At 38.1% G+C, this 23,233-nt stretch overlaps 1 protein-coding gene across 1 annotated transcript; it reads right to left on the bottom strand.

Moving 5' to 3' along the window:
* Window positions 1-606: 606 nt before the first annotated feature.
* Window positions 607-22,172, bottom strand: LOC103142234 (formin-like protein 1). Its single transcript, XM_007558177.2, has 25 exons — window positions 21,591-22,172; window positions 15,225-15,308; window positions 14,726-14,812; window positions 14,543-14,616; window positions 13,276-13,359; window positions 13,050-13,193; window positions 12,488-12,596; window positions 12,227-12,303; window positions 12,051-12,144; window positions 11,622-11,696; window positions 11,305-11,415; window positions 10,736-10,885; window positions 10,553-10,654; window positions 9,604-10,228; window positions 9,392-9,516; window positions 9,098-9,300; window positions 8,767-9,001; window positions 8,614-8,682; window positions 8,454-8,534; window positions 8,249-8,378; window positions 8,003-8,166; window positions 7,818-7,919; window positions 7,648-7,743; window positions 5,966-6,071; window positions 607-5,876 (listed from the first exon to the last, which is right to left on the bottom strand). The coding sequence occupies exons 1-25, from the start codon at window positions 21,765-21,767 to the stop codon at window positions 5,812-5,814; spliced, it is 3,369 nt and encodes a 1,122-aa protein (XP_007558239.1). The 5' UTR covers window positions 21,768-22,172; the 3' UTR covers window positions 607-5,811.
* Between the last annotated feature and the right edge of the window lie 1,061 nt (window positions 22,173-23,233).

Below are 23,233 nucleotides of genomic sequence, written 5' to 3'. Positions count from 1 at the left end.
CCCCAACAACTCGGCAACAGCAAGGATGATGACAACTCTTAGTAATGAGTAATAGGAGGAGGAGGACATGGAAGAATATAATTCTAAAATTATCTTGTCACCGAGCAAGAATAGATGCATTTTTTTTTTCCTGTTTTTTCTTTTCGGGTTTTTTTTTTTGCTTTTTTTTTTCTTTTTTTTTTCTTACTAATGTTGAATGCACCAGACTCTGGATGCTTCATAATCTCACTCCTTTTTCTTTTTTGGACAAGTTTCCTTCTCTCGTCTGGCTGCACGGTCTCCCACGCAGTCCTTTTGCCAGATTCCCAAACAGAGTGCACACAAACAGGCCAGGCTTCGCTTTTCCACCAGCTGTCTGCTACAAGGTTGGTGTGGTTGGACGTGTTCTTATATAGTGGGCTGTTCGTGTTATAGTTTCCATAACTAGACTGTGTGTATGAAAATAGAGTCGCAATAATCACCAAGTGAGTCCAGTAGTTATATATGTTTAGGATAATGTTGCTCTTTCTTACCTGCATAACCTTGCAGAATAAATCTGCTGAGAAAAAAAAAAAAAAAGACAGATGTGATGAATGTGGTTTTCAACTGTTTGGTGCAAAAAGGGCATTCCTTTCTTTTCTTACATCAACCAAGTTTTAGATTTTAAATCGGTGCTATATTTTCCCCTCTGTTAGTACTCACTGAGAGTTTACATAATTGTTCTCCCTCCTCTGCACATTTCTTTGGGTTTCTAATTTAATGTTGCAGTTGAAATTTTGTATGTATCTCTGCAAATGAAACTCGTGCATCTATCACTGTTAACATTTCTAGCCTTTCTAATCTGTTGGGAACAAGAATATTGCAGCATTATTCACAAAAGCACACTGTAACGAGCAGCCATGGATCTTCACATTTCTGTTTGATGTAAAGCAAGGAAACAAAGTTACACTGAAAGAAGGGGAAATGCAAAGGAGGGTCTGTATAAAAAGTTTGGATTTACTGTGTGCGCGGTGTAACTAGTTAATTGACAATCAGGATGTTTTCACTGTAGCATCTCACAGGTTGCCCATCCCAAAGACTCGAGCACGCACTTGTAAAAGCTAAGCTGTACAGCACAGACACAATGTATGTGCAATAGTTTTATTTCATTTTGTTAATCTTTTACAATGATATATTCTATGCTGCCCCTTGGATGAAATTGATCACAGTGATCAGAACATTTCACCCATATAAAATAGTTTCCCGTTGATATAGTTGCTTCAGGATTATCTGCTAAAAAGCACCCATATTTTATCATACAGGGGTTTGTACTTTGTCTTTGACTACAATGAAGTGATAGCACTTAATTACAGTTTGAAATCAGCACATGTTTAGAAATTATGTATTTCTTGGCGCTTGTGAGGGAATCAGGGAAGATTATAAAAATGTAAAGAAAGCACAGTTTCTTCTCAAAACACAAGACCCCTCTTTGTCAGCTTAGTTATCAAATATGTTAGGAGGCTTTAAAAAGTTCATTTACTAAAAATGAGCGAAATAGGAACGATATAACTTTACAATTATTTTCTTTCATAAAATATGAATGCCAGAGTCTTTCAAACTAGCATTTAGACACAAAAAAGGACTGGAGAACCTTTTGTGTACATGTTATTGTAAACTGGTGTGACGGTATTATTGCTGTTTAACAATATACAGATGCATCGCAATAAATGAAACTCGTATAGAAACATTACAAAAAGTTAAATGTATCTGGCTATTATTTCTGTTAATTTTGATAATTGTGGCTTATAGCAATAAAGATCCCAAAATTCTCAATTTTAGACAATAGGAATAAAACACAAGAGAAAGAGCAGAGTTAGTCTTAAGAGAACTTTGAAGCAAATCCCATATTAGAGTTTAATGGAGATTCACTTGGTGGTGTTTACTTCACTGAATTACAGACATGATCTTCTTAGGAAAAAAAAAAAGATCTTGCTGTTGTTCGGCTGTCAAGGGTCCCACTTCACATGAAAGTCTGCTGGTATTGGTCCATTGTGTAGTTATCAAGTCAAAGCCAGCACAGCCATGGTCTGTATCACAGCACTGAAAGAGTGAATTGAATTTTGGGGTTTTTTATTAGCTGCAAACCAAACCAAGATTAACAGAACTATACACCTCAATATATGTTACCCTGTCTTTTAGTAAATCTTTATGAGTTTCACTTTTTAAACTGAATTACTTAAATTTATTTGCATTTACATGTTATTGTTATCACTGAGATGTGCCTGTATTAAAGTGTTTTTGGATGTCTGCAAGTTGATGCTAAATTTTAAAATCATGCTTATGAAGGAAGACTTGGTGCTAAATTGGTTTGTTGCCATCAGACAGAAATTGTTGTGTAGTTGTTGCAGTAATAAATTATTATTGCATTGTATCCTTACTAAGGCACATTATAGGTATTTGTCAAATAACCTGAATTAGTTGCAAAGAAGTCTACTACTTCAATTTAGCTAATTTTTACTTTTGAAGCTCAAATCATGATGTTAAAATTATTTCTAAATTCAATAATTATGGTAATTTCCTTTTTTTTGTCTCAATTCTTTTGGGGGGATCCAGGGTTTAATTTTCACTTTAAGTACTGCATTAACTCTGATGAGCACAAATCTATAAATTACACATTTCATCGGTCTAGTTTTGACTTTCACTATTTTGGGTGGCTGGTGTTTTTCTGACTGCTGTTTATTTACGTCAAATCGCGGCGGGGGGAGTTTTTCTAATGTAGAGCCTTCATAATGAAACCATTCCATGGCTACAGGATCTCTGTGTTTGCCTGGAAGCTGCCTTGCCTGTTTGTTGACAAGGTTAAACGGACAGTTGCACTTCTCTGCTGTTCGCCAGAATGGCTCAAAGAAACTGATCCTCTTGGGCATCGAGATTAACACATGTGCAAAGGCTCGTGTCAGAGAGTAGGCGGCGTGAGGAGTGAGGATTAGTTTTAGGACATGAGTTTGAAGGCTACTTTAATAAGGCCGGCTTTGACTCGCCCTGTCTCCATGGAGAGCGCTGGAGTGAAAGAATGAGTGTCGGTCGGAGACAGTATTCGGCTGCTTGTTCCCCCTTGCTCTGAGTTTGCGTTCTTTTTGTGTGCGGTCTGTTGAAATCATTTAGCTTCAGGTTAAGAAGGTATGATTTCTGATGGGGTTCAGTTCTAAGCAAGATGTGCAATAGGTATTTAGCACTCTTACTCTTTTACCAAGGTATTCCTCTTTGCCTTTGTCATATTTATGCCTGTTTGTCTCCAAGGACCTGCAATGTTTTTTCCTGGTGCCTGAATGATCTTGCAAGCAGCACTGACAGAATAACACTTTTACCCAAATAAGAGCTTCAGAAACCTGGTTTGGTTCCTGTTTTTTTGTTTCGTTTTGTGTTGTCTTAAAGAAAAATGAAAACTGCTCGAAAGCACAAATGTGCGAGCTCACAGCCTCATTCTTAGTGCATTCTGGATCTGCAAGGAAGATTCAAGCTTAGTTAAAAACTGAACAGAGTAAAGGAAATCCTTAAAGCAGTAACTTTCCTAGGTGAATTTCCTGCTTGCAGCAAGGAGGAAGTATGTGGTATTTTAGCCTAAGTGAAACCAGAGAACCATGTTAAAATGCCTCCTGGACTTTTTTTTTTTTTTTTTTTGCTCAAAACAAGTGTTAGTGTGCTGTGATTTCAACAAGCTTGGGGGCATGTTGAGCACACTCTGGCAATCAGAAAAAAACCCCATGCAAACTTGAAACTAAACATAGGAGAAATATACATATATAAATATATCTAAGTGAGATGTTTGTGTATGATATAATTGTGAAACAAATGTGAATATATACATAAATATTTAGGCCTAGATTAAGTTCTATACTGTAAAATGTCCTCATATCTTCTGATTTATATATTAGTGACCATTTTGTACAGATTTTTCTTTTTTAATTCATTCAGAGAGATAATACATTTCACACTAAGATTATTTATTCATATGCAGAACATTTTTATATTGTTTAAAATATCTGTGTAGATAACTGTTAGGCGCTGTAATATACTTTAAAGTTGATTTTGAAATTCTAGGGTTTTCCTTACAAATAATGAGTTGAACTTTATGTAATTATGACGATTTCAAAAGCTTTTCCCTGAAAATGCTCGTCCAGCTTGTTTGCACCTTTGCCTCCTACTGTTGAAGTGTAAGAGGCTGGACCAGTGCCTGTTAGTAGGGGCTTATTTTGCTACTAGGTCTGGGTTAGTTTGTATGTGTTTTTTCTTTTTCCTCATTTCATTCTGCCATTCTGTTTTTGTGATCTAAATGGTATTAGTGACAATGGAGATGGTCAGAAACACAGAAAATGTAGTACTTACTGTGACACAAGTCCAAAGGCTTCAAAGGAGGCCTTGCTGCTTTGACTAAAGCAAGTTACTTGGCTTTAATTCTTTTTTGTCTTTTTCTATTTTTTTTTCTTTGTTTGCATGTTAACTGAGATGGCAGGAATGTGGATTAAAAGGTTCAGAGACTATAAGTGTACATTATGTTGCTTATTCTGCTCCAGTTTGTGGCTTTAAGTAGCGTTTAAGCTAAACTTTTAAAACGGTAAAAGACAGATATATTAAAGAATCATGTGGAGAGCTATGAAGTCTTTGATTTTGCCATTGTGTTTTTTTTTCTGATACTTAATCTACATTCTGTAGTATGTATCTGAGATTTTTACTTGAATGTGTGGATGTTCAAAAATCTTGGCATCAAAAATAAATTAAAAAAATCAATAAAATTGACTTGTAAATAGGTTGAGTCATAGAGAGTTCACCGAATTATGTCCAAAAGATAATGTTTTATTATAAACTATGATGATGGATACAAAGGTATATACAAAAACAATGCATGTATAGTCTCAAGCAAACGCACGGTGCAGTTTAGAAAAAAAAAAAAAAGTTACGTACAGTACATGTTTTTTTCAAAGTTATAAGAAAGAGTCAGAGAAGTGGGTATATATGTTTGAGGTTTACAAACAGAAACAATACATTATTTTAGTATGTGTGACACGGGCATGTTCAGTCTTACTGTGAAGTTACGTGATGACGATAGTGACTGGGAGTGTTGAACATCCAGGGATCAGAAGGCTTGAACGCACCCCAACATGAGAAATCAGCTACGGTTCTCCCATTTGTAGAGTAGTGTGACATAGGAACAAAAATAACTACAGAAAATAGATCAGCTATATGAGATATATAAAAATTTAAATGCCTACTGATACTGGAGATAAATTTATCAGTGTGGATGCCATGATATTCTGTGAGAAATGTGTGTTCGTTTGTTTTTTTTCTGTGAGAAGACAGCAGGCACCTGAACCTGCCTTCTTTTGTACATAATTTGCTGTGATTGTGTGTCAAATAAAGTGCAGCCCTCTTGTACAGTCTGATCTTGCTTTATTCCTTCTGCTTTAAGGCACACGAGTCACTTCTCGGGTCATAAAGAAAACAGATACAAAATACAGTGGTTACAAAAATGTTTACTTTAAAAATAAGTCATGATTTTTTTTTTAAACAGTCTTACAATTTTAGAGCACACAAGTACACTGACGGAGCGTAAAAAAGGTTAAGATTGTCTTGATGAATCAACGTTGGTGAACTTATTGGTAAAAATGTTGCATTTTCTGTATTTACATAGCTAAGTCATACTGAAAATATAGTTAATACACAACGGCAAATGACTGACGCTGTTCCTGTTACATTGTACATACATCATATCCTAAAAGCTCGATATAGTTGCTTGTATATTTGAGTGTATATCATGCATATTCATCAAAATCACATCAAATAAGCCAAATTGACTCAAGTTTCTTGGCGCTGAGCTGGGCGACGACCGTCTGAGCGTCTGTAAGGTGCTGTCCTCAGATCTGATGAAAAGCGACAACAAGCAAGTTGTGAGGGTAGAACTTTACCTACACTTTGGTGTTAAAAAAAAAAGTGTTTCTTGTTACTGTACCTGTAATAATATCCTCCAGAGCACCATCTTTTCCCTCTCGTACCGGAGATTTCACCTGCCTCTTCTTTAACTCTGCTATCAGATCCATCTTCGGCATCATGGGGCCCTTGAAAGAAGACATTTAAATTATAATTGAAAGTGTTTTGAGGTTTTTTTTTGTTGTTTTTTTTTTTACACAAAATTACAATATCACTCATTCAGATTCCAAACAGAGTAATATATCTGAGACATTTGTGCTCATTCTCATATTTACAGATTACAGTTAATAAAAACTCAAGTTTCTCAGACAATTATAATCTAGAAAAGATTCTTGATTGGGTCTCATTTGCATAAATTACTGCATTAATCATTTGTTGCATAGATTTGTCAGCCTGTTGTTTTGCTGAGTTCAGTTCAGTTTGTATTAATAATGCCCTTCATCTTGTCAGTGGCTCTTAAGCTGTGACTCCAGGCACAGCAAATGCTTGACAATCCTCTGTCTTTGCTGCACAGCCTTCTGGTGGCCGTTTCAATCGCAGCTTTTGCTACCACACCTCTTCCTTCCCCTGAACCTTTCACTATTATGCTTAAATGCATCACTTTGTGAACAGCCAGCTTCTCTAGCAATGACATTTAGTTGCCTACTCTACTTATGCAGGATGTCACGGTCCGTCTGCTGTAAAACTGTGAAGTCAGCAGTCTTGCCCATGATGTGTAGGCATGCTCATAGCATGAAACCTCTGTATTTAAAACCAGTTTTTATTGCTATTATATGATAATCTAATTTCCCAAGAAATTGAATATTAGGGTTTCTTCCATATTCGGTCATAATCACCTAAATGACATAAACAGGAGCTTGAACAGTTTCAGTGTCCGATAAATCTAAATGTAAGATTTCCCTGACAAATTTGCTTCAGTGATTTCAGACTTTATGGGGATGCATTTGTGTAATTAATGCTACAAGAATACAATAGGAAAGAAATACATATTAGCAAACAAAATAGTACAAAATAGTATAATCATACAGTGTAAACAAACTTGAATCATTCAAAATCTCAGGAGTTACTTTCCTTGAGCTTTATTCTGAATAGCTAATGTTGTTTTAGAGAAATTCTGTTGTAACATCAAAACCTCTATTAATCCAATCATTTTAATTCATCACTTTATACTTTTGATGTTTTTATAATTTCATGTAGTCTTCTGTGGGATGACAAATAATATAAAGTCTCCAGAGAATAATCAATTAAATCAAAGATCTGATAGAGATTACATTTTTTGTTATTATGACGACCATTATATGTTACAAATGCTTCACTACAGTGACAAACAAATTAACTAACACTAGTATCACGTTTTTGTTTCTGGCTACAATTGAAAACAGACACACACAAAAAATAAATGGTAGCAAATTGTTAAGAAATGTGGGTACATGAAGTGAACTGACTCGGAGCTGAAATAAACTCAGATTAAGCAGAGGATTATACGTCTCATACAGAATGTTTCTTGTGTATGAATGATACTGATGTGCTACTTTTATGCCAAACTTCTGTGATAACTGTAGTGCTCTTGGCAGCCCCCTGCTGTTGTAACGCTGTCTCTGTCTGGAAATGTTTAGTTTAAGACAATCCATGCTGTAAATCAGAGAATCTGAGAAAAACTGAAATCTTCCAGTCAACAACACTTCTAAGAAGGGATCTTCTTACCTTTTGTGCTGCAGGCTTGTTTGGAGATGGTGCTTCTTTTTCCTCAGAACTCTCCTTTTCCATTTTCTTTTTCAGCTCAATTTCTTGCAGTGCCGTCTGCATTAAAAACATGGATAAGGTTATTAGCATGAAATGAGCTGTTGTAGAAATGGATGAAACAAAGACCTCACCTTATAAGCCTTTATGAAGCGCCCAAACACCGGGAAAAACATGGAAGGCTGCGTGGTTTTGGGATTCTCTCCAAAATACTCCACGACAGAGGCATAAGCCTCCTGGAGGGATAAGCAAAAATGTATGTAAATACAATAAACATAACACAAGCTGTATTATGGGTTGATAATGACAAAACTCCAACCTGTGCCGTCTTGCTGTCTTTGATCAAAGACTCCAGGTGCTCACTGTTTGTTTTGATGAATTCCTTTAACACCGGGCTGTCGTCCTGCACCAGGAACTCCTTCTTGGTCATCTCCATTCCTCTCTCCAATGACCGGACATCCTGGAGAATACTGTCCAGGGATGCTAGCAAAGAAAAAAGGATATATTTTTAAAACATATTCAGACACTAAAAAAATGTTGGCCTAATTGAGGTGTATCTATGTACCAAGAGCTGCTTTGTCTATAAAGTGAAGATCGGTGTGGAAGTTGACTAGGTCTGGGTATTTTTCAAGGACGATATTAGTGATGAACTGAAGTAGCGTCTGGGAGCGGTCGGTGGACTTAGTCTCCAACAGCTGAAAGGTGACAAAACTCGTTTAATGTTTTTTGCAAACACACAAGTAAATCTACAGCAAAGCAAAGCTACTTACAAGGTCAAGACTCTGCAGCCTGAAACCGTAGGCCGCACCTCTCTTACTGCTGTTCATGTAGTTACCAAAGGCGAGAACAATCTGACAGAGAATGCATGAGTTGAATAGCAAAATCTCGCACACGGAAGTCACACAAGTGTTTGTGTCCAGTTTGACTTACTTCTAAGATCTTTTTCAGTTTAGCCGAAGACTTGATGGACATGGACGCAGCAATGATGGAGTTCAGTTGCTGTGGATGAAGTGAAAACACCATAAGTCCATTTGGTTTGGGCCTATTTCAGCTGAAGCTTCGGCACTTTAACCACAAACTGACCGGCTGCAAGCGTTTGACACTCTCTGGGAAGTTGCCCATGAAGGTAAGCGTGTTTATTCGCTGGTTTAAACGGGCGATCTTCCCGAAACGCAGAATGAATTGGTCTTCATTAGTCAGCTCCTCCAGAGGACGGCCTTCTTTCTCATAGTTTACGAGAAGTTTCATCTCAAAGTCTGATGGGATGAAGTGTTCAAGTAATTCCAGGAAGTCTATGGACAGAGACTGCTGGTCGTACCTGTACAATAGATGGATTATCATCAAAAAAGGAGTGAAAGGGACAAGAAGAGACTTATTCTGGGAATGACAAACAGTAATCAATAGAAGGACATACGTCTCTATGGCTGTGCAGATAGCCGATGGGTCCATTCCGCCCTTGCGGAGAGTGATGGCTAGATTCTTGGCCTTGTTTGCATCAATAAGTGATGTCTTGGTAGGAGCCTTTTGTGCCACCTTTTTCTTAACCTTGGATAGATCTGCAGAATTCCCCTGTGCCCTTGTCTTGAACTGTTCCTCAAATACGTCCATGTTCAGCTCCTTGTAGGGACAGAGTGTTAGGCGGAGGAAATTAATTATTTTATTCCAGGATCAATTTAAAGTGCATATATTGCAAGTTGCGTAATCTCACCCCTAGGATCTGTTCATCGTCTAACTCATTAAACACTGTGCCAGTTACTTGGTTTGGTTTTAAAGCCTGCCAGTTCAACAAAGGCATCCTGTACTTGGTCTGAATTGGCTTCTTGGTCTTGATCCCTGAGCAAACGTAAACAGGAAGTGGTCAAACACAAATCAAGTCATGAGCTTTAGTGAGACTTTTCCCATTTGTCTCAATGTCCTCACCAGATTGGGCATTTGGAGCTCCAGGAGGAGGTGGGGGTCCACCACCAGGTGGAGGAGGAGGAGGTGGGGGTCCACCACCAGGTGGAGGAGGAGGAGGTGGGGGTCCATCACCAGGTGGAGGAGGAGGAGGAGGGGGTCCAGCACCAGGTGGAGGAGGAGGAGGAGGGGGTCCAGCACCAGGTGGGGGAGGAGGAGGTGGTGGGGTTGCAGCATGAAGTGGAGGTGGAGGAGGAGGCGGTGGTGGACCTGCTCCGGGCGGGGGAGGGGGCGGAGGTGGAGCAACAGAACTTCCATCTGATGGAGGAGGAGGTCGGGGAGGAGAAGTCGCAGTCTCCCCTGGTGCTGAGGCTTGGATGCTTGGTTCAGTGGCTGAGGACGGGCTTTGGACATACTCAACAACTTTCACAGGCACAACCTGGATGTCGAGGCCTCCTGACGGAGTGCGTCCGAGTTTGATCATCCCCTTGTCCTGCAGCTCCTGGATCTTCTGCTCCAGCTCAGACTGTGACTGACCGACAGAGGAGCCCCGACGCTCCCGGTCCCGCTCCCGCTCCCTGTCCAGCTCCCGCTCTCGTTCTCTCTGCTGCAAAGAGCTGACCTGGGAACACGACTCACGGAGGCTTTCCTGCAGGAGTCAGACACAGGTTGTCTTAACTTGTCTTCAAATAGTTTTCCATGGTTATTAGTCCAACATTTGAAGTTTTAAGTCCCACTTTATTAATGCTTTCAACTAAACAATTGTAAATATTCCTTGAGTAAATTCACACTTGCAAGACAGCATCTAATAGTGAAAATCATAATTATTCGTCACTTGATATTGACAGGAACTTGCTCTTTCTGTTGTTTTGTCAGTTCCCCCGCCTTGATTTGTACTATGCATTGTAATGCTAATCAGGGTCACGATTGCACTCTTTGCCTCTCTGGTAGTGTGTGTGTTGTTAGTTCTTACTTTGAGCAGCTCAGCTTCCTTGGTGGCCTGCATGAGCTGAGTCTCCAGTTCAGATATCCTGTCTGTGGTCTGAGTCTCCAGCTCCTCAAGCCGGGAGTTCAGCTGCAGCACAAAATGAAAAATAACCCTGCTGTTAAGCCCCGATTTACTGAGCTAAGAATTCTACAAGGTGTAATATTTCACCTGAATGTTGTGATTCTGCAGTTCATCCACATGCTCCAGTACTCCTCCCCTGTTCTCGGCATCCTCCAGCAGAGCGCCAACGTCCAGGACGTTGTCCAAGTAGGCCTGGATCTGGACTTGCAGCTTCTCGCTTTCAGTCTGTTTCAGACTCTGATGCACAGAAATGCATGAAGATTACAAATTAAAAGAGGTCATATATCATACAGTAATATATGTTCTATATATACACATAGGAATAGTATTGTATGTTTAATATGTTTATTGTATGTTTTATGCCTACAATCACTGTCATGTTTGTCGATGTGAGAAACATTTGACGTCACGTCATTACTATTTACAGATCAGCTGAAAAGTAAAAGAGAAATTATTTCCCTTAAAACAATCCTGTAATTACGGTCAAAAAAGTTACATGTTAGGATTAAAGACAAATAATTAGCTTCAGGTTCATTTTATAGCTCTTCTGGCAACTCCTCATTCATCTTTAAACCCATGAAACACTGTCAAATGATGCATCGTTCTGCACTACTGATGAATATGAAGGTCTAAGCTGAGTTTTCCCAAACACTGACCTCCAGATATTTGTCTAATCCAAGGTGCGTGAACTCGTACTGTAGATGAACTCGGAAGTTCATGTTCTCCACTGAATGCACCACAATGTTTATGAACTGCATGCAGGCCACCTGCAGACAAATGTGGAAGTTAAACCAAAGTTAGTTTTACTTGGTTCAGTTTAAAAAAAAAGAGCTATATAAATCTCAAGGAGAAAAATATGTGGCTTGTTCTAATTTTTTTTGACATATCAAACATTAAAAATTACTATCTAAAAGTTTCATAGCCTAAAATTAGATAGCATCATACAGTAGAGGTGGTAAATCCATGGTCCTACCATGAAGTCAATGTTGTTGTCATCATTGATGAAATACTCCATCAGCTTCTCAAAGCGGTTCCTCTCTTTGCTCACCTGAAGACCATAAATATTTAGATATGCAGTTAAACTGTTGCCCACCTGGGGGCATAAATGTATCTTTTCAGAATTTCTGATCAGCTAAATGTATTGAATTTCTTATCTGAAAACACTATAAAAAATATATGCTAAAACCCTGCACTGCATCAGTGTTTAAACTTACGAACACATGAATGACAAGTTCACACAGTTAGAAATGTGACAACATGAGAAGTGGACTGTGTCACTGGCAACGTGTCATGTTGTCAGTAACACAGCATGCAAAAACAGGATTACTAAAGAGCAAAAGTCACATGATACTGGTTGCATTAAGAAAATAAAAAAAATAAAAAAAACAACCACTAATTTCACCTCCTTAAAGTTGTCAAAAGCAGAGAGGATGATGTCGTGCCCTCCTCTGACAAGACAAACGGCAGCCAGCAACTCCAAGACGAGAGCTTTGGTCCTGTCAGGGCAGATTGGGACATGTCAGGTTACTCTGCAGACGGGTCAGCGAGGCAGTTTAACTCAAACACAAAGAAACTCACCTGGGATTCTTGCTGTTGAGGCTGAGCGTGATCTCATTCACACAGCGTGGGTGAGTCATTACAAGGTTAAAACCAGACTTGAAAACAGAAGAAAGGTTTAAAACAACCGTTAACTTTACAAAATTATATAATCTTTAATCTTTGTCAGAGGAAGCTTAAGATTTTTTGCAGATCCAAAGATATAAAACCTGGTTTTCTGTTTGCAACACATTTTGATGACAATTCATGTCTGCATGTTCAGACTGTTTGATTTTACTCTACCTGGTAGTTCATGATGGCTCTTAAGCACATGATGCACACATGTATATCATCTCTCTGCTGGGATGAATGCGACTTCTTATGCATCCTGTTTGCCAGAGTAGAGCTTATTCTGAAAAGGAAAACCGAGTTAAATAAATAAAAGCCGTGAGACAAGACGCAATGGCTTCGAATGGTTTGCGTTTACGTCTGGAAGACAGCTACAACTGGAGTCCTGTAGCTGCGAAAGCTGTCAGTCATATTACTTTGACCTCAGATAATATTTTTTTCGCGTCTGACATCTTGCATCAGTTGGACTTACGTTAGAATAAAATGTGAAGCAGACATTTGCAGGAAGATAAAATTCTGCCCCATCATTTTCTGAGAAAATGGTTGAGTGTCTCAACATGGTCACCCCAGAGCACATGGCTTCTGCTTTACAGATTCAATTTTGTTTTATCTGTATGACTAAATTTACTGCAAGTTCCTTTATGAACATCTCATGGTGGTGAGAACTATGTAGACGACCCGGCCTCTTTCTAACCGCAGTCATAGCACTGATCTTTTATGGGCGCAGGCTTCTTACCTTACAGTTAGGGCCCGTGCAGCTCTGCTCATCCCATGCGAGTGACCCCCGCTGGAGCTCTTGGTCAAATCTTCCATTGACCGCTCCGCTGGTTTTTGTCTGTCTGACAGGGTGCCACCGTTTTCCACGGGCTCCAAGTCAAATCTGCAAAATGTCGAAAATTCACTGTTAGTGACAAATGTTGCCGCCGTCGGAGAACGTAGCAAATATTCCGTTAAGTACTCACGAAGTATCACTTTGAGCATGTGACAGGTATTCCACTAGGACATCCAAACCTTTGTTCTGCTCATTAAGAAATTCCTGAGCCCATCTAAAGAACGAAAAAAATATAAATTACATTGCCAAATAAAGTATGAAAACAGGCTTAATGTAGCATAGCAAGGGTTTGTCAAGTTTTCAACCAGTCGCAGCACAGAATCCAGGTTTCTTTAACGACAAACAAAATGTACTGAGTTTAGGCACTGACATGGAGGTCAGAAGTAAAAGTTAATATATTAACGTAATTGTTTTGTTTGCATAAAAACTAGCATTAGAATTTAAGCTAGTAGCTACAGGAAATTAAAAAAGCAGCCTCTGTAAATAAATAATTTTGCTCACCTTGTTACAGATCTATGTTTTGTGTTACATTCAGTTTTGGTATCTAAACATTAGGGCTCTATGCCTGCCATAACTCATCCAGATTGCTGAACCATTTATGCTTCTGTGTTATTTTTGGATGTGGATGTGTGATGGGTCATTCAAATACAGATTATGAATCACGAATGACAGCACTCGTTTTCCTTGCACGTTCCTTAACATGATCTATTTTAGATTTAGACTGTTGCTCATCCAAGGCAAGCTTATTTTTCATAGCACCATTCAGAAAATTACATTGTGCCACTTGACAATTTAAGAAGCAGAGGTAAGACTATCACTTTAAAAACACAAAATAATCCAAAAGGAGTCGCTGATATGCTTTGGAGCGCAAAAATTGTTAAAAGAAAATGAATTAGTCATCCTAACACTCCAAAGTTATAACTTGTGTTAGTTTGAATTTAGAGGCACTGGAGGCAGATTAGGCTGACTGAATATTCTTTACTCCACCCTCTTGTTGAGCAGGTTCAGCTAGTAATCATGAAAGCATAGTTAACCCCAACAGCGATCAGATGGCGAAACCAAATGTGTTCTGATAAAAGTTGTACCTGAACTGCTGGTAAAACTAGAAGCATGCTTAGTTTAGCATCAGTGTGGGTTGTAGGTCGCACTAAATATTTTAGTCAATTTGTCTCTTGATTGATAGCATGGTTGTATTAAATGCAAATCCAGTTTTGTTAACGTCTTCACTATTGTGCCTTTGTATGACATTCATGCACCGTTCATTACCCAAGAAAGTCAAATAAAAGCTGAATCGGCCTTAAAAAATGCAGAGGAGCTGAAAATTAAAGCTGGGATCCTAAATCTGCATAAAATGCATTTTCACTTCAAATGATGAAATAAAAATCACGCATACTGACCCGATGTGGTTAGTACGAAGGGATATCTCCAAGGCTTTAAGGACCTGGGTGGCATCTTGAATTTTTTTCTTCGACTAAGGAAGGAAAAAAAAAATCGAGATCGTTCTGTGGTGTCACTACACACGTTTGAAGATTAAATTTGATATTAATTCTATTATTCAGGGGGTCATGCATCCCACTGACCCTGCGGGACACCCCTCCTTGATCTTGGTAGAAGCTCTTTATCTTGGACAAGTAAGTGGAGGGGGGGCTCTTCACTTGGAAGCGCTCCTGGTGGGAAACAGACAGCAGATTTAACGTTTTATATAAGTATGTCGCTTTGCATTTTATTAGAAAACCGGTGATGAGCACAAACGCACAGTCATCAAATGGTGCACAATCATATTTGTGCACCATTTGAAGCTATTCCTACTTGCACCACTAAATCTAAAAAAAAAAAAAATCAACACTAACCACCCTTGGTTACCATGGTGACACCTTTATAAGTTGCCACCACAGAAACTGAGCTGCAGGGTTTTCACACTGCACACACCACACCAATTTTTTTTTTTTTTTTTTTCACTAAATGTTAATGTACTTTCAGTCAACTCTGTCCTGGTGAAGGCACTGGTGCAACAATCCCGTTCAGAGTCATGACGTCTTTTGCGGTTTGAAGTGATGAAACACCAGCAAAAACGCTCACCTGATCGCAGACTAATTCCCATTTCTTGTCGTTGTCGTATTGACTCAACAGCTTAAGTTTGTCGGGAGGCAAATTCATGTAGCTCTGAAGGAAAGAGAAAGAGAAAATTATTATTATTATTAAATTACGATAGAGAAATATATATTTGATCCCTTTCTGAGCTCTTTTGCTTTTGCTCTTTTGTTACAACTAATAGTTTCAAATCATCAGGAAATTTTAAAATCAGACAAAGATTGCCTGAGTAAGAATTCATTTAATTAGAGAGGGAACAGCTATCTACTAATAGCTACTAATTTGACTAAATGCGAAAAAAGAAATAGTTCCCCCTAAACCTAACAACTAATTTTGCTACCCTGGCAGGAAACAACTGATACCAGATGTTTTAAATAACTGGCAGTGAGTCTTTACATTTCTGTGGAGGGACTTTGGCCCACTTTTCTTTGCAGGATGGTTTGAATTCAACCAAACTGTAATGTTTGAATGGCCTGTTTGGAGTCTTGCCACAGAATATCAAATGGATATATATAACCCTAAGCTTTGACTAGACCACTCCAGATACTTAATTTTGTTTTATTTGAACCTCTTAGTGTGGTTAAACACCTGGATTTGTTGACATTCTCTCAGGTGCAGGACCTAAAGAAGCAAAGCAGACTCGGACTATCAAACTACCATGTTTGACTATCAGTACTATTTTGTCAAACTCTTTGCAAGTTTTACAGATATTATAGGATGTACATCTTCCAAAATGTAAAACGTTTTTAATGTATGTTTACAGAATACTTTCCATAATATCTTGGCGATCGTCGAGATATTTTTTTAAGCAAATGTAAGATGGGTCATTCTGTTGGTTTTGGTCAGCAGAGATTTTCAACTGAAACTCCTCCTTAGATACCATTTTTGCCCACTCTGTTTTTTTTTTTTGTTGTTGTTGAATCATGAACACTGGCCTTAACTTGAGGCAAAAAAGGCTTGCAGTGCTTTAAATGTTTGTTCTGGGTTCCTTTGTGATACTCTGAATGAGTCGTCAATGCAAAAGTAATTTTGGCAGGCTGGCCACTCCTGAAGCTTCACACATTTTTTTTATTTTCTCTATTTGTGGACAGTGGGTCTCACTGTAGTTCACTGAAATCCCAAAGGACTACAAAAGGCTTCGTAACCCTTTTCAATGACTTAGTTTCTCATTTGTTCTTGAATTTTTTTTAGATTGGGGATATTATGTGTTGCTTTTTCAAGTCTTTCAGTCTACTTCATGCCAGACAGGTTTTATTCAAGTGATTTCTGGATTCTCTGGTTGCTGTTATAGAAGCAGAAACATTTTTTTTAATTGGAGTTAATTCATGTGTTTAAGAGGGGATCAATCATATTTAACATAAGTTGTTTTGGGTAGCTTTTTTCTTTTAATAATTTGAAATTAAATTGAGAAACTACTTTCTGTATTTACTTGGTTTGCCTGATATTAAAATTTGTCTGCTGATCTAAAACATTAAAGGGTGAGAAATAAGCAAAAACAGAGTCAATCCTTAAGGGAGGAAAATATTTTGTCATGGCACAACAACATCCTTTATACATTCTTTCATTCTTTTCTGCTTCTTCAATTGTATGTCGGTCTAAACAGATGTATATCAGATGACAGTAAGAAGTAGGAGGATGTACCTGTTCAGAGGAAAGATGACTCACTGTTTGCGTGAGTTGTGGGTTGTTGTCAAGAGCTACTAGATCTCCCAAAATATATTTGTGATAAACAGATATTTACCTCAGAAGTCTTTTTCACTGACTAGCTTGATAAAACAAAACAGCAAAAAAAACAAAAAAAAAATCCCAAAATGAAGGTTTTAGATCTTTATAATGCTGCTTTGTCACAATGCTTAAAATATACTTTAACTATAGGAGATCCAGGAATAAAACTTCCAATTTCTCCATGTTATACATCTTGAAATACGTAAAAAAAATATTTACACAGATGTTTTTGGGTCATCACTGTTAGGTTGCCTTTTTCTGTTTGTGCACCTCTCATGACGTTTTGTTTTGTTACACCTTCCTTACCGCTTATTGGCAATAAGTCACAGCGAATCAGCTTGAGGTCAGATCAACAACATTAAAAATGTACTCCCTTTGCCCTCTTTCTCTTTTCTTCCCATATTTTTGGAAAGTCTGGTGAGTCTTAGGTGTTGCATTGTCCTGTAATAAGATGGACAAATGACCCTGGAAAAGTTGACCGTAGTTTGGTTTATGTTGCAATATTTCAGGGCAGCTTTCTGCATCCCAGGAGAGCACACAAGTGTAGCTGGTGATATTGATACAAGCCAGCAGAGCCTGGCTTCTGCCCATATTTCCAACAACATCTGACTGTATTTTTGTCTTGGTTTTTCCCAAGTCAAACTTAGCCCTAAGATAATAGACTGCTGTGTGTTATAGACTTGTACTTTATGATTTGATAAGCAGTGCATCAGCAGACATGTAGAGTTAGAAATATATATATATATATATATATATACTGTTTGACTGCCTGGAGAAAATAAAAGATGAACTAAACTTTTACATCTTGTTTTTCTACTTCTGTTTTCCATAATCTTTTAGATTATCATGGTTCAGAACTGTAGAAAGTGACTGTACATCACATGGATGATGTGAAAAACCCCACCTCCATAGGTTTTTAATGTAGGCTGTTGTAGTTAGATCATAAGTTTAGTTCTTAGTGTTAAGAAAAAGCACAACGGAGTTCATACAATGACTGAAGTCTCATATAAAAACTGGTTGTTCTCTTTAAAAGATGAAGAAATAAAATAAAAATAAACAAAAATAAATGTGAATAATTCAGCATCAAAGTACTAATTAAATTAATATATTCCTGTACAAATCTTGTATTTATTACTAACTTACTTTAAAATACTTCAAGTCAGATTATGCACTTTGATCTAACCTAAAACCCCTAAAGCACGCTTTTACTGTCAAGACAAATAAGTTAACTCAGCACTGGGTGTGGTTTTGAGTTACCCCATGCACACCCAAACACCAACTTGGTGTTTCTTTTTCACATTTGAAAAAAAAATAAAAAGAAGAGGTTCAAAACGGAAATGGCCCGTTGCCTTGGTGCAGAAGAACTGCGCTTCATCCTTGGCGGGGCCAGGGTGGAGCCCCTTCGTGGGTTTTGTGGTAAGAAAAAAGGGCAGATGACAATGTAACTCACGCACATTGACTTACATTGTCAATGTTTGGAAAAAACTGGTATTAATAAAGAAAGAAAATGCCCACTTGGCGCAAAAATGTCTTTCTTGTTTAGAGATTAAATCTTAGGCTTACAATGGAAGTGTTCTGCTAAAAGAGGAAGTGAGGTCATACATTCATATGAGTGCTGGGAGGGCGCAACAGGCACGAAGCAGCACAGGTCATGTTGGTTCACTATGTGAGACGACAAAGTTTATCACACAGATAAGTTTATATTTATCAAAATAAAGTTTTGAAGAGCACCTCTCATTTATTAAGGAAAGCAAAAATTATCTATAACAGAATTGTTTTAAGTCAGGCAGGTTATCAACAGCCACTGCATCTGAAGCAGGTATAAGTCCAAAATTTGACTAGGCCACTCTACAAGTTTCTTTTTTAATCATGGAAAGGTGGATTTCATGGTGTGCTTTGGATCATTGTCCTGGCTGGACATTCTCCTTCAGGATTCTCTGGATCTTGAAAGCAAAGCAGTCCCAGACCATCACGCTGCAATCAGCATGTTTCCCTGTCAGCATATTGTTGTTGTTTTTTTTTTCTTTTTGAAAAATGCTGTTAGTTTTACACCAGCTGTAACAAGAATGTAACAAGAAGTCCACTCTCCAGAAAGTTTGACTTTTGTCTCTAAAGTCCTCAGATTATTAAAAGAATTTCAGATAATTGAGAATCTGTTTTTGGCAAATGTGAGATGTTTTTTTGTGTTCATTTGCAATTTTGTCTTGAAACTCTTCTATAAAGCCTTTTTTTTGCCCAGTTTCTTTCTTACTGTTGAATCATGAACTTAGCTAAGGCCTGCAGTACTTTAGATGTTGTTCTGGACTTTTATAATCTCATGTATGAGTTGTTAATTCACTCAGAGTCATTTTAGAGGGCCAACTTGTTCCATGAAGGTTCACCACTGTTCCAATGTTTGCTGCTTTTGTAAATAATGGCACTCACTGTGATTCACCAGAGACCAAACTCTTAGAAATGGCTTTGGAGCATTTTCCTTTCTGTTTATGAACTTTTACACTACCTCGTGTCATCAGACAGGCTCTGTTTAAGTGATTCTACAGGCTAGACAGCAATCAAGCCTGGGTGTGACTAGTGAAACTGAGCTCAGCTTTCAAAAAATTTGCTTATTTACAGTTAATTCTTGGTTTCACGAGGCACATACACAGCACCAGATTGGTTTGGACAGGTTTTCTTTCTTCTTAATGCATAGCCATTTAAAAATTGTTCTCTATTTGCACAAGGTGTATTTGTGGAACACTGACGTTTGTCTGATGATATGAAACATTTAAATATGACAAGTAAGCAGAAGAAATCTGTAAGAGGACAGATACTGTTTTCTCAGCCCATCCAGCCTGAGGAAAATGTGTGAGACCCACACACTCATAATCTCTACAATTATAATCATGAAACAACTTATTACAGTTGTGATGGTGCATACTCTGTATTTTCTCATGCACAAACCATGAGCAGCAGCTCCTGGGGTAAACAATACAATATATTCAATTAATCTATGACATATGTCTGTGTAAAATGTAAATAAACAGATATGTTAAGATGTGAAGGCGATCCAAGTCCATCCACCTATCTATTCTCCAGACTAGTGCCTGCCTCCAGCGATCATTGAGTTGGGACGCATGCGGACAGGTTGCCAGTTACATTTACCACTTGCAATGGAAGCTCTCTCCTTTGAGCAGCTTAGTAACCAATTAACCAAGAATTAATTGGTTAATAGTTTTTCGACTGTGGATGCCGGGGTTCCGAGCCAGAACACACACATGCTTATGGAGAACATGCGAACTCCATGCAAGAAGACCTTTGGCATCAATTTGAAACCAGAACCTTCTTGCTGCAAGGATCAAAATCCTCTATACATGAAGCGAAACGATGTGAATGCTTTAAATGTAGACATCAAATGTAGACATCTCTTGTTGAGTCTGTTTTATAAAATAGATGCATTGCATGACTTTTAGTAATCTGGAAACCTGGGAGACTATTCGTTATAGTAATTTAGTAATGCTTTTTGGCAATTTGATATTTCCCCTTTCATGTCTGATATAGAATTGCATTCACACAACAGGATATTGTTAGGGTTTCTTTTTTCTGATGCAATGTGTCAAATGTTGTGTCGCCATTGCAGATTTGGATGTTGGGAGTAGAATTTTGAGGACTTAATCTAACATCTTAACTAAATATAATATGGAATAAGAAACTTTTTTTCACAACTAGTCTATAATATGTTGCATAGAAAGATTAATACCAATCCATTTACTTTTCATTTTTTCATCTGGAGTGTTGTTTACTCGTTACTATTTTTAAGCGAATCTAGAAAACGATAAAGAATAAAGCAAACCACTTCTTCCTGTTGTAATGTTTACATGGGAAGGCATCCTCACACTGCAAACTGCAGGAATAAATAATCTTCATTCTGACACCAATGTTTCTGAGTTCAGCTCGTCATAATCACGTCTCAGTTTACAACCTCTGGTTCTTTGGGTTTCATTAGTGTGTTACTTTGCTAACACCAACATAACTAATACCGAGTGAAATCTTTAACTTCACAGATCTTCTTTTCCAACTCAACAGGTTTCTTCTTATATTATAAGAATTTGAATTTCTGCTGGCGGCTCTGTGATTTAAACAAATACTGTATGTATTACTGGTGAAGATTGGGGATTTTTGTCCCCGGTCTTTTGGGACTGTTGAAAGAATGGTGAAACTCTTGCTTTCCGGTCCTGTGTGCTTTCATATAAAATGTGTTGCTCAACTTCCCCTTGAGGCCAGCTACCCATGCAGGCACTAATCACCCGCCTTGTAGTCAGGCACTTCAGAAATGCCTTGAATTATTTGTGGACATTTGAGCAAAATGACAGATTATCGATCACTTTCAAAAATCCTGATAAGTAGTTATAAAATTTGCAGAAGAAACTGAGATAAACAGTGGAAAAAGTAATGGAAATATTGGTAAACATGACTAAATAAATGTTATCTTCACCTACTTTAAGTCTCAGTTGATTTGTTTTATATAGTTTCCTAGATCTGTTTCCCGATCAGCTGGTCTGCTACCAAAACTTACATAATTCCTTGAATCTGTGCAGATCTCTATAATCTGGTTTGTTTTTATGTGTAAGGGTGTTTTCCTCAGCTACTCACCAGCACCACATTGAAGCGCTCCTCCAGCTCCTCTTCTGGGGGCATTGGAAGTTTTGGTGAAGAAGATTGCTTCTTCTGTAAAGGCAGTGTGGGGTCGCTCATCGCCGAAACTGAGTTCCTGGCCTCTCTGCCCTCGGCCGCCTCTAGCTCCAAGCCCCCTGCGGCCGCATTCCCCATCACTAATCTCCACAAGTAATCCAGGAGGAAAGCTGTACACAAGCCAATTCACCTGAAAAACCAGACTGTTCCACAGCAGAGTAGCGAAAGGTGATCACTCCAAATGACAAGAAAGAGAGTCCTGGGCCTTCAAGGTGATCAACATTAAGTTTCTGGCTCACTAAAATCTTGCTTGTCCAGATGACACAAGAAGTGAAGAAAAAAGTTGGGTTGTCCTCATGTTTGCTCTCTGATTAACATCTCTAGATACAAGATAAAAAAAACCCAGTCAGGTCCTGACAGAACTGAGAAATAAAACCTGGATTGTGTCTCACCAACTATCTGCACTGGTTGAAAACGTCTCTGCAAAGTAAAACTCAGAGGCCTGTGTGTGAGAGGAAGGAGAGGGAGTGTGATACACTCTGTAACTAAGTCAGAAACCACAGAAGCACAAAAGCAGAAGAGCAACTTCCTGTGTGACAGCAACAGAACCTGGTCTAGAGGACAGGGTGGAAGATAAATGTGGCAACCGTTAGTAACATGCATGAAATAGGTGGATGATTAGAAAAAGAAAAGTACAGTGTGGTGGTGGCTCGAAGATAAGATATGAAGTTAGTTCAATGAAGTTACTACATTAGCAGTTGCACTTGAAAACTTTAACACAGTGGGAAACTGCCCCCAGTTAGTGGTGAAAATATTTGCACTGGAGCCGTTTATTTCCCCAAACTTATGTTTATATATGATTAAATTACCAGAGTCCTTCCTTAGACGATTGCTAGCCAGGTAAATAAAGATGACTTTGGAAAGAATGATAAAAAAGCGCCTCCGCGTGGTAAAATCAATTGTTGCATTAACTGTGGCGCATTTAGGGTCATTGTATGTTCGTCAGTGTCAATCTGTTTGATGTTTATGTATTCCTATTGAGTAAATAGATTAATTAATTAATGCTATTTAAAATTGACTTCAACTACCTGCTACCACTTTTAAGTGTCTTATTGTGTGTGCTGCACATGAACTGAAAGCATAAAAGCTGACGTCGAGTCAAACCAACTTATTGCAATATTTGCATCAGCCCTCACTGTTTATTTATTTGAGACGGCTAAGCTTTCTTGAACAGCCTTTAGATCTGGATTTTTTTTTTAAATTTTTTTTTTTTTTGCTACTTCCAGAGGCGCACTTGAAAGCAGTCTTGGTACTTATTCATCCTTCCAAAATGATGAAGTTGTGTTTTACTATATATTTGCTGGGTAATTTAATATACTGTATTTACGTCAGACAAAGGAAGGTAAATGTTGCAAGTGTAATGAAACAGTGCCTCTATGTGGCAACAGTCAGCAAAGGCATGTAGTGGTGTTACCTTTAGAGTCCACTTTGTGATAGGAATTTATCATTATCAACCTCAACGTCAAATATTTTGCGCTAGTGTTTAAAAGACAATATTTAAAGTATGATATAATGAATAGTAGAATAAATATTTATGAAGTAAC

The sequence above is a fragment of the Poecilia formosa genome, unplaced genomic scaffold, assembly GCF_000485575.1.
Source record: "Poecilia formosa unplaced genomic scaffold, Poecilia_formosa-5.1.2 Scaffold94, whole genome shotgun sequence".
Lineage (NCBI taxonomy): Eukaryota > Metazoa > Chordata > Actinopteri > Cyprinodontiformes > Poeciliidae > Poecilia > Poecilia formosa.
This window is presented reverse-complemented; position numbering and strand designations above follow the sequence as displayed.

What these genes read in the sequence shown, in the direction of transcription:
- LOC103142234 (XM_007558177.2), bottom strand. Translation starts at nt 21,767, where the DNA reads ATGGGGAATGCGGCCGCAGGGGGCTTGGAGCTAGAGGCGGCCGAGGGC. An exon ending in CATGCTCAAAGTGATACTTC is followed by an intron (nt 13,194 to 13,275) that starts GTGAGTACTTAA and finishes GACATTTTGCAG; the next exon opens with ATTTGACTTGGAGCCCGTGG. An exon ending in ACAAGCCTGCAGCACAAAAG is followed by an intron (nt 6,072 to 7,647) that starts GTAAGAAGATCC and finishes TCTTCTTTCAAG; the next exon opens with GGCCCCATGATGCCGAAGAT.